The sequence below is a fragment of the Excalfactoria chinensis genome, chromosome 6 (assembly GCF_039878825.1).
Source record: "Excalfactoria chinensis isolate bCotChi1 chromosome 6, bCotChi1.hap2, whole genome shotgun sequence".
In the NCBI taxonomy this organism is placed as follows: Eukaryota; Metazoa; Chordata; class Aves; order Galliformes; family Phasianidae; genus Excalfactoria; species Excalfactoria chinensis.
The window spans coordinates 31,164,523-31,176,827 of record NC_092830.1 but is presented as its reverse complement, the minus strand read 5'-3'; the positions used below and the strand labels follow the sequence as shown (position 1 = coordinate 31,176,827).

General features: G+C 33.6%; 1 protein-coding gene across 6 annotated transcripts in view; it reads right to left on the bottom strand.

Moving 5' to 3' along the window:
• ATRNL1 (attractin like 1) overlaps positions 1-12,305 on the bottom strand; it is a 403,630-nt gene that overhangs the window by 238,239 nt on the left and 153,086 nt on the right. For all 6 annotated transcript variants that reach the window (XR_011904014.1, XR_011904015.1, XM_072339810.1 and 3 more), the window contains exons 22-24: positions 9,636-9,730; positions 8,930-9,008; positions 7,705-7,862 (exon numbers count right to left, since the gene is read on the bottom strand). Coding sequence is in view for 4 of the 6 variants with exons in the window: in XM_072339810.1 (XP_072195911.1) it covers positions 7,705-7,862; positions 8,930-9,008; positions 9,636-9,730 (332 nt within the window). In the remaining 2 variants the exon portion in view is untranslated. The remainder of the gene's footprint in view (positions 1-7,704; positions 7,863-8,929; positions 9,009-9,635; positions 9,731-12,305) is intronic.

The following is a 12,305-nucleotide window of genomic DNA, read 5'->3' as shown; positions in this document are numbered from 1 at the left end:
TCTAATGTATTATACATCTACCAGCAGATTGTGTCCGGGCCTGTCTAGAAAAGAAAACCCGATGCAACTGGCAAATCAGTTACAGGAGTTCTTATCTCAGACATTCAAATTACACACCGATTAAAACTATGCATCATTGAGGACTAATTATCTCTTAATTGGCTGTTTTGCTTCCCTTAAATCATGAGCTGAACTATTAACGGTGATTCTGCTTTCTGAGAAATAACAATTATATCAGCTATGTTTAATGTGTCAAAAGCTGTCCATACAGGCTATGGAATCTGCTTATCTGGGGACATCCAGATCCCTGGGATGCTTCCCTGTGCAACCTACAAAAAGAAACCTGCCTTAACAATGGACTGGACACAATGAAGGGATCTCCAGCGGTCCCTTCCAACCCTACGATTCTGTGGTTCGCTGATATCCTGGTGATATTATACCTGTTTGAGAGTGACTGGAAAAATAAATATATTAAGTAATTAAGTTAATATTTACATGCACTGCAGTAGTCTAGAAGCTTGCACGATATGGGTAGTAAACTTGTTCTGGTATACTGTAAAACAAACTGTAGCAGTTCTACCATTTTTCTTAAAAATAAAGATAATCATCAGAAAACTCATTTAAGTAATAATTCTGAATATTCTCAGGAGTCAATATTATTCGGGCATATTAGATTTTTGGGAAATGTTATATCATATTGTAATATATTCTCTACAATATTGCCCTTGAAACTACAAGAAAACTAATTATTGATATTATAGAGGGGCAATTTTCCAAGGCAAGAACCAGTGAGTTTATGGTACAATAAGAAAAAGTAAATAAACAGTGCATTATCTGGTTCCCAATTTTTATCCTTTATTTAATGCAATAATTACACTTCTAAGCTATACCTTTAACAATGTAACTATGACACAGAAATTTTAGTATTGGTCTCTAATTTTATTGAAAAAACAAAATGGGATTTAGTTTTAGAATCTAATATTAAAAGTGAATCCCAAATCTCTACTGTCCACATTGCCATCATGCTGATTTCAGTTTTAATAGTATTTTGAATTCAGGAGTTGTCTGGAACTCTAGAGAACATACTCTATTTACTTTGAGCTGAGAAACAATGAAAACATTTTTTTATATATTTTAATCTGATATAAGAAATAATCCTACACGAGATATAAAATTGAATTTCCAGGCTTTTTTCTATAATACAAATGCGATGTTTCCAGTCTTTCATGCTCAGAAAGGTAATTAGATGAGCCACTTAGGCAGAATATTGAAATGCAAATGTACCATGAGTAGCTATGTAATCTGCTACTGAAAACTATTTCTTTATATCCACATTCTTGTAAGCCTGGTTCTGCATCTTCCTTTTATGATAGACCTGAAAAAATAATATCTCCTCATGGTGGGATCCATGGTTTATTCATTCATTTCTCTCTTTCATATAATAAGCAGTTATTCTGGAGAAATATTCTGGGGGGGAAATATCAATAGAAAAAAATTTTAAAGTGGCTTTAAATAGGAGCTCAAAATGACAGTTTCCCATCATGTCATCCTATAAAGGCACCTTCCACCATATCTTCAACTCAAAGTTCTGTTCACTTATAAAGCATCACATCAGTTGCACTCACATATGCTTGCAGCTTACATAAACCTATTAGGATCTAACAGAAGCAGATTAATTTTGCTGTTTGTTCCATTGTAATATTACCTAGCACTTTGTTCTTTCAAAAGATAATGTTTATCTTTCAATTTCTAGTACAAATGTATAATTCATAACTGTTTCGCATACTATTTCATATATATAACTTCCATATTTCAGGATGTATTTTCCAAAGTATATAACTCCCCTCAGTCTGAGTTTTGCTATGTAAAAAAAGCCATCCTGCTGAGATCAACCCTCTATCCCTGATTTTCCTAGCCAACAGCTATATATTCTAGTTTGAGTTCATCCTTAAAAAAAGAGGTTCCAAACTGCATGAAGTATTCCAGAAGAGCTCTTTCATTAGATTCTAAAACAACAGTACTAGGAATTAGGAATGTGTATCTTTTTTTAAGTCCATAAAATCATATATTTTTACAGTTGCACTCACTCGTATAACTGTACTGCCCTGAAAGTGTGCAGTTACTTCGTGAGTGAATCTTTCTTCCCACTGGTAAGGCCTGCTAACTGTTTCTAACTGGTCCTCTATTAGACTCTAAAAAAATTTCCTGAGGTCATCAATCAACATACTAAGCATCTGAATCCTCAAAACTAGTTTTTGAGAATTCGCATTTCATGGAATAAGTAGTTCCACGTATCCTGTTGTTGTAGTCTTTCCCTGCATGAATATATTCCAACTATTCCTCAGTCCTTAGCCACTTCAACAGCACTTCACCATCACTAATTCTTTTACTGTCCATCTTGATGCAGTCAGGACATAAAAACTGAGAAAATGTTAAAATACAATAATATAATCTTTCAAAATATCTTCCTAGGCATTTTACACTTCTAAACCTGTTCTGCAAATAAGTTCTGTATTATGTTCAGATAAATAACAATTTTCCAGTCCTAGACCCCTGCTTTTTCCACATAATTTCACATCACTTCTTTCATATTCTAGGACAGATATTATACGGTGCCTAATCTGAGCACATTAAGCTCCTTGACTTTTACATACAATTCTTGAGAATTTTCATAGACAAGTGTTTATTATTACTATTATCTATCCAGATGTTACACAGGACATTCTTAGTGAAAAATAAAACTATGTATGTACTCCCATTCTAGACAATTACATTCTCAGCCATCTCAAGTCTTACCACTTAGTGTGACATACAGAATGCCTTCCCTCCCTGTTCTCCCAAAGAATTTCACACACCTTGCAAAATCACAGCTAAGAGGTTGTTTGGTGGATTTCCTAGGCTTTTGTTCTCTGTATATTACCTTCAAACCCCATTTCAAGAGGGATTTTAAATTTATTGGAAGATAATATCTAAGTGATTCTGAAAACTAATGCATCCACTTCATCATCAACGCCTGTTCAGTGTTTCAAGAATTATAGTGTCTTCACACACAGCTATACACAGTTACTCAGCAGCCTCTGTGAAAACCATTAATGCACTTAGAAATCGAATTGTTCACCATAAATCATAGAGATTGGATTTTTAGGTATGCAGTTACTGATGGAAGGACATTGTGTACAAGCACAGCTCCATGTGGAAGCACACACATTTTCCAAAGATTACAGAACCTTTTCAAGTTTTGCAAAGGTCCTAAACCAAAAAAAACCTCTGATATTCATTTGTTAATTTAGTAATTAGGATTGTGCTACTGTTGTAAATTCTGATGGCAATTCCTGGTGGTTTTTACAGCTTTTACAACTCATGAATATTAAAAATTCAATGAACTACAAAACAAAGAAAGTTAACATAAAAGTGTGCTACACTTAGTAAATTTTATTACAAAGCTAGATAAGATTCTTGATTTACACTTCTTTGCTTGGTACATTCAGGCTATTGAGAGGAGGAAGAAAATCAATTGTGAAACAGGAGCCAGTAAGCTGGAAGAATACTGGTTTCCTCATTAAATAAATAAATACCATAAATAAATAGCCATTACAGTGATTTGTTGTGCTGCATCCAAATGGAACATAAACTTTCACCATCATTCATGATGGTGTTTGGATTTTTTTCTTTAAATACAAACCTAAACTTAATCTTGGCAGGCAGTTCTTGTTGATGCTGAACCCTGCAGTTTAAGTCAACCCTTCCAATTAAAACTCTTGACACTTGTGAATCTTTCATTTACACATTAAGGAGGAAAGAAAATAACTATTTGAACAGTTATTACCTTCTGCTTTTTATTTAGGATTTCTTTTTTGCCCCGGAGTCTTAGTAACTGTGTGAATCATTCTTAGACACAGATGAGCTGGTCAAGTTAATAACTGACAGCTGACACAGTTTAATGGCGCAGGTAGGAAGGACTGAGCAGCTGTAATGGTGATGGTATTCCCTGCGCCAGGGCAACAGAAACTGTTTAGAAGAAAATGCAGCTGATTAAGCACAAGGTGAGATCACAGCTGACACTTATGAAGAGGTAAAGGGGCATGAAAAGCAGCTGATCTAAAAGCAGGAATGCCGTCCTTTGGGATGAATGCCATCAACCAGATAGTCAGGACAGCATCTGAAGGGGATTTGCTTGCTTCATGCACTTGTTACTTTACCGACTATGGGGACAACTAATGAAAAAGAAGAAAAATATGTTACTAACTTCAGTGACAAAAATCTTTTGCCATAAAATTAGTTTCCAGAGACTGAATAACATACTGTTATTATTGTTATTAATATTTGCATAGCTGTCAGAAGCCCAAGCTTTATGATTGTTGGCTACTTTGGGGACCGCTGACCATTATTACAGCTGCTGGCTAAATCCTGAGTTATTGCTTTTCAATAAATGCTACAGCCTTGAAATTCTATTATCAGCAAAGTTTGAATTACATCTACTCACAAAATAAAATAAAAATGAGCAGAAGAAAGTGATGGGGTTTTGCCACATACTCTGTTTGCAAATCTAGCCAATTTAAAATAACTGCATTTTCTGATGGAGCCCTATTTAGATGAGATATAAAACATCAGTGCATATTAAGGGTCAGAACTGTGAAAAATGTGTTACTCTTAGCATTCAGAATGTCTAACACAGAGATGATGAACCTGGATGAAAAATCATGTCCAATTACTTGGATACTTGAAGTCTCTCATAACAAAGATACTTTATACAGATATCCTCTCAAAAAATGCATAAACTAATGTAACAGATAAGATGATCATGGAATCATAGAATCATTGGAAGGGACCTTCAAAAGTCATCTAGTCCAGCTTCCCAGCAGTAAACAGGGACATCTACAGCTAGATGCATACAGCTAATGTGTCTTATTCAACCATGGCTGGCAAGTAATTTATGAACTTGGATTCCAGTACCTGAAGCAACTGTAAGCCATCTATCCATATAAAGAACCACCTGACACAGTTTTTCTTTCTTGTATATGTGAAAACTGAGGTAATACAGGTGACTTGAACAGGGCTACTGGTCCCTCTGCTATAGAAACTGCACTGGTAAGAGCAGTAACTGTAGCACCCGAAGAAAAACCTTCCCAGAGAAGGACAAGTCATCTTAACTATGGTGCCGGCATAGGAGGCATAAAAGGAAAGTGGTGAAATGCATTGTGAATGCTGCTTGATATAACAGCTAAAAGGGAAGTAAAGTCACAATTTCTGTTTTCTTTGGAAGTCTTTCTATATATTTATATTATAAAAATAATACATAATCTTTATATTTTATTATCTTTATATAATCTATTCTTCATAAATCATAACCAATAACATAGATATAGAACATTGATTTTCAGACTGTATTTGAATAACATTAGACATACTGAAGAGAGTATTTAGCTCTCTACCAAAAGCATGTGCTAAAATTCATTTTGCTATCTTACCTGTATAAATATAACACCTCTCATGGAAGCTATAATAATTTCTTAGGCTCTAACAGGATGAAATATGAAATCTTTAGTGGTGAGTTGATACAAAATATCATTATGCTTTCAGCCAAAGTGATCTGACCAATGCAGTGTGACACATACAGATCATAGATGTGACACGGCACATACAGTTCGGTGTCTAGAGCACTTATGCATTGGACAGCTTCCTGTGACATCCGAAGCCCCTGGGACATGAAGCTAGCTGTATAATCACCACAGAAAAGCAAAGGTGGCTCATTCAGGAACATTAATTTGGCTAGAAAACCTTCAGAGACTATCTAGAAAAAAATCCTTACTTCTAACCGAAATTTTAATCCATCAGCAGTATCTCTCCAGGGACTCTCCCTAAGAGTCCTGTCATCAGTATAACAGCCACATCATTTTTGTAAGATTATCATCTTCTAAACAGGTGCTCTCTAATACAGTAATAGACTGATTTCAGCCACCTTTGAACAACATGGAAGTGAAATCTGGTATACTAACAGATGTAGATGGCCCTGAATATTAGAGCTGTTAGTATTGGCTTTGGAATTTACGGCCCTAGGATTCTCCTCTTAATCTTAAGTCTTGGGAAGGCTAATATGTTTCTACTATACACAGAATCATAAAGGTAACATATAAAACTAAATGTGTTATATGAAAATCTCCATGCTCATTATCCCTGTATCATATCTGTTGCATGTATGCTAGTAACTAAGGAATCAATATAGCTAATGTGAACTTCACATAATCCCTCGTAGAATAAGAAATCCCAGCATGAGAATATTGAGCAATAAATAATAATCTTGTCAATTTAGGAAGGCAAACACAGAGGACAACTTCATCACCCTAAAGCTTTCCATAAATGAACCTTAGCATTCCATTTCCTCAGCATAAAATTTGTGACTTACTTTAAATTGAAAAGTTTTATGAGAAATTAGCAGGACGGGAAAGGAATGCAAAAGGCAAATGCCATCACCTCTGGAACAAGTGAACTTCCAGTAGTCCTCAAAATTAATGAATAAATTAATAAATGAAAACAAAATCTATGCATCTATGGCAGGTAAGGAAACAAAAATAGAAGACTGTTTTTAAAAAAAGAAAATAATTAGGCATTATCTTTATCAAGCATTAAACACGTTGCGATTAAGATGTCATACTGCAGTGGAAACAGCATAGGAAGGAGATGCAATTTGCCAACATCTGACAAAGGGTTGGCCATCATAAGAAAACACATCACCTCAATAATGTTTGCCTTACAGTGATGATAGAGGTATCTTTCAGTTTTCAAGGTGAAATTGGCATGTAATGCATTTACAGTTTAAATTGCTTCATGGGTTTGTTTTGGAAGGCTCTCTAGCAACTGAACTTGTAATATCCTTGGGAAGTGGGATTGGTGGGTGGAAAAAATACCTCTGTTATGCATAAAAATGAAGAAATAAATGTAAATAAGTTACATAACTTCATTCTTTGACAATGTGAAACTTATTTATAGCTTCCGTTTGTGGTTAAGAAAAGTCTAGATATAGCCAAAAGCTGGTTACTCACAAAAAGAGTTCTTGGTTGGCACGAGCAACAGAGTATTTACAAATGCAGCTACAGTAACAGTACCTATAAATACTTCGAATCTTCCAGACAAGAAACAATACATCAATGCACCAACTTGTTTGAGTCTGCCACCACACAGTAGTACTTCACTACCCCAGAAAATCCTCAAGAAAACTCATTCAATTGACTTGAAAGAATATAAATTCTACTCAAATGTACCTAATGTTAAATTTGAACTTTGAAATATTACAGGACAGTGTAGAAATTCAATTTTTAAAAGAGTCAAAAGCTAAGAAAGGTAATGATTAGTAAAAAAAAAAAATTACACACAAACACCTAGGTATATACATGCATAATTATCACATACATCACATGATGACTTACAAGTTTCTATGTATATACATATTTTGCATATCATCTTTATATAAGCATCAAAATGAATAAGATAGGTTACAAATATATCTATATGCTCAATTATATCAACTTCAGATTTAAAACTGACATTCTGAAGTCTGATTCATTTTAGGAAGAAAAGAACACAAATATCAAAATACAACTTTTACACACAGATAATGCATCAAGCAAAAAATACTATTTGTACCATTTCTGTACAGGTGAAAGTAAGATGTTTATACCCTTATAAGTGCAAAACAGTTGTACTAACCTGTATTTTGATTGGCCAGGAAAAATTGCTGACATAGACGTAGAACGTGATGTTTGGGTTGCTCCGAAAGTTGAATTTTTCACAAGAAAAGCTATCCCTGTATTCCTTAATATTTGCCTTAGAAACAACAGGAATCTCTTCTCCAGATATTGTTCCAGCTAAAAAGACAACAACATACATATATATGCACACACACTTATGAAAGTTATTAATCATAATAAAAGGTGTAAAAGTAAACTGGCAAATGAAACTTAAGATTCTTGAGTTGCTTTCACCTTCAGCATTCTGCATTAACTACCCTTTATTACAATTTTACGGTACAACAGATATTTCACAAATAAATAGAATTTATTAAAACTCTTAGTCTGCTTTCAAAAGATTATAAATGAATAAAAAAAATGGTAAAAGTTGCATGAACTTTAGGGAAAAAAAAAAAAAAAAAAAAGTTACCTCTAGTAATTTACATTCAATGTCAATAAAAGCCTCACAGATTTGTTCTGCGTTAAAGTACCAGAGTTTGCTGACTCTCGGATATTAAAATATTTCATAAATACTCTGATGAAGAAATTTATGACTCCAAACCTTCCTTGAAAACCTTTTAATTTTGTATTTTATTTCAGTACAGTTTCATGTAAGCATCATGCTTCTCCTTGGATGTATTTTCCGAAAGTCAATATAACCAATTCAGAAAAACTGTCTAAATAAAGCTTTTCTTCCTTCTTATTAAAACAAAGAAGAGTAATGGGGTTGAAAGTTGGAGAAAAATAGATAAGCCGCTCCTTTTATCAGCATACACAGAAGAACTTTATTGTTTGATATCAATGTTAAGGTTAATAATTAAATTTTTAGCTAGAACACTGAAACAAAGAAATTAAAATCTCGGTCTCTACAGTAGTTAAGGAAGCAATTTATCTTAATTAAAATCAGAGCATTTCATAACACTGTCATTTAAAAAATTTAAATAGGCTACAAGCTTTTCCTACCAAAGTAATTTTAATTGAATAGGAGAGAAAGTTAACATATTAATGAAGCTTTGTTCAGATTGCAAATTATCATCTGAGGTTTAAATAATATAATTAATAATGGCATAATGATAATGGCAAAAGAATAGATTTTGTAAAGTTTTATTATCAAAATGAACAACAAAAAGACAATCAGGTTAAAACAGCTTAAAGGATCATTAAATCATATGGGAAAAAGACATCATACCAAAATTCATCCTTACCAGTTGAACCAATAGACCATGTAATATTGAGGTTGAAGTTGTTTGATGCATTAATTGAAATATCCAAATTTTTATTTGACTGTATAAACAAAAATAAATAAACAAAATTTAGGTTAACAAAATATATCAGAATCTATTGAATATAGCTTTAGTGCACAGAAACAAATATTCCACTTCTCTTCCAAATGGAAGTTTAAACAGAAACTGTAACACAAAGTCTTCAGAGGCAAAAGCAGTATTCTCTTTTGCTTTGATATGGATGGGTCACAAATAAGCACACAATACATTAGCTTTCTTTTCAGTTTGGAATTCAAGTCATGAAATAATTATCTTTGTAAAAATAAATTAAAAAATACATGGCATAAAGATACATCTCAGTTACAGTTCAGAAATAATCTTTTCAATCTGCTAATAAACATTCTTTCACTGAAGAGTATATTCCTTCAATTCAACTCAGCATGATGTTACAACTTGTTATTCGTGGGAACAACAAGATTGGAACCAGCTGATACATTTTTGGAATAGTAGTTGATCTGAACTAGTTGATCTAGAATTTACAAAAAATTCTTACTGAATGCACAGGAATATTATCAGTTTCCCTAAAATTCTGAAATCCTTCTAATGCCTTGTAGGCACCTGATAGACCTATCAGTGTGATCAAATACAACCGAAATCTTAATCACTACAGGTAATCATATTTTCTCACCTGTTCTGGATTTGCTATAAAGTTTATGGCGGTGTGATGACGATCATCTTCTTGTAATAAGCTGAAGGTAAACTGGTAATCAATCAACAGGCTGTCTGTGGGCACAACAGAATGTAGAAAGAAAACAGAAACAAGTGTTCATACATAGGTAAAATAGTATGTGATTACCTAAAAGCTTTACTGTTAGCTTTTATTTTTTAAATCATAAAGTCAGATGTAGTCATATGCATTCCACTGTATAAGTATTTGGGACTATGCAATGTCTTGAAGCAATAAAGAAATATTAAGTGAAGCAATGACCAAAAAAAAAAAAAAAAAGAAAATGACAAAAAAATAACTAAATTAAGAAATTGAGTTTATCACAGAGTCATCATCCCTCGATTATTCCAAAATACAATATCAAGTGTTGCTGGAGTGTTACCAGTTCCCTAGGGTTACTCTAAAATAGTTATTCAAATATTATGTTCAAAATATTTCAAGTATTATAATTTTCCAGTAGTGAGTTTTACTGTGTTAGTTTAAAATGGTTTACATAGCTACATTACTATATCACAGTTTAGAATTAGTAGGTTTAAAGTTTTGGGGAAATAAATTTACATCTGCCATAAAATAGCATAGTTTGAAAGTATGATACTATAGCAAATGACATTGCTAATAGTGAAGCAGCACAGTGGAATTCTGAATGGAAATCATTTAACATATCCATTCTAAATTGCCAGAAATCTAAGCCATTTTCTAAATGGCAAGTGATATAAACTTTCCATACAAGAGAAAAAAGCAGTAGCATAGACTCATTTTATTTCACTCCCAAGTGACATTTGTTCTACAAATTTTTCATTCAACCTATTAAAGTAACAGAGGCAAGAAATTGCTATGCTGTTTCTACCCATACGATTTCCTTTACTCAATCCCAACAGTGCTCTTCTTATGGCCAACTAAAGCTGCCATAACTGCAGAAGGGAGAAAGGAGCACTCCTAAGATGACCCAAGTCATACTTAACCCTTCCTGAAAGGAGAACAAAATGATTATAATGAGGCAGAAGACAGAGATTTAGAAACAACCTATTGAGTTCTTGAAGGTGGTGAAAGTAGATTAAGTCTTAGTAGGTTCATATATTTAGTAATGACTGAAAAGGAATTTCCAGGGGTAAACGAGGCTGTATTTATCAGAGTGAATCAGGTTTTCAGTTAGACAACCAAATCAACAAGGGTAACTGCACAGCATCTTAGAGACAGCTGTGGAGAACCCCAGCATGCACTGTTCAGGGCAACCAGATGGTCAAGAATAAGAAGAGTCCCCAGAAACATGAATTGTGTTAGCAGTTTAACAATCCTTGTGCAGCAGTCAGTCAAGAGCCAGAGGTGGGTAGGGTGCATCTTGAATGCTATTTTTCTGGGGCAAATATCTTCAGACCAAACAGAAGTTTTGTAAACCTAATCACCATGGTCCTACAAGCATCAAAAGATTCTGATTTTTTCTTCTGCCACTGGAAATAAAGGGAGCCTTATAAGTGTAAAGGTACATGTGTGTGTAAAAATATGGTTATGCCCAAGCAATCTTTGAAACTAGACACTATAAAATGATTGCCATACTCTATTTTGATCTGTCTCTTGATGACACTATACTAGCTATCAAAACCACACTAGCAAAATATTAACAATAACTTTTTAAAAGTAATGATTAACACAAAATCAGTAAATACAAAGAGTGACAGATTAAGTCACAGAAGGAAAAAGATGTGTCAGCCTTTTGTTGGACTCAACAGTTTGCTTAATGCTGACAATCACCTTGTTTTTTGTTTTTGTTTTTTTTTACAGCAACACGTAATCTGAGAAAAATACACTCTTGTATCCCATGGGAAATCAGACTTAGAGGGAGAAAAAAAAGCCTATTGATCAATGAAGTGTTAATACAGCCCACTGTATCATCCCAATAATTAAAGAAAATAGTAACTATTTATTTCACTGAGCAAAAAAAAAAAAAAAAAAGAAAGAAAGAAAGAAAATAAGAAGTGCTGCATGAAAGGAGTTACCATGACCATGGAAATTGAGAAGTTCACTTTATCTACTACCAGTCAACAAATTTTAATTGTTTCAATAAGTCGATCTTAACATTAAACTTAGGTAAGGAATTTTGAACATGTATTTTCAGCTTATGCAAGTGAAATATGAATAATTATTAAATTTTAAAGCATTGACATAATAATTCTAGAACTATGTAAATATCATTAAGAAAGTCTCATTGAGTTTATTAGTAACAACGTACGATATCAAAATAGGAATATTACCATTGCAGCTACCATACAGAGGTAGCTGAACTGCAAAAGATTGGAAGCAGAGAATGATTCCTATTAAACATATCATTGAGTCCTTTAATAATCATGAGTTGCAAGGCCAAAAAAGGCCTTGATAAAATCTCTTGAACCAGACAACATGGAGGCAGAAATACAGATGCCTTGCAAATTGCTGTAAATGTATGGTGGATTAGCACCACAATGTGCATTCTTACAGGGATACTGACTCCTCCAAAGGCTATGAGATGCAAGATGCTGTGTAGATAGGCCTTCAGAACAAGATATGCTTAATTTTTCACAACAAAATGACCATTTTAGAATGCCATGGTCTTCCTCTAAGACCAGAAAGACCAGCAGCTATCTCGCTTAAGATCTC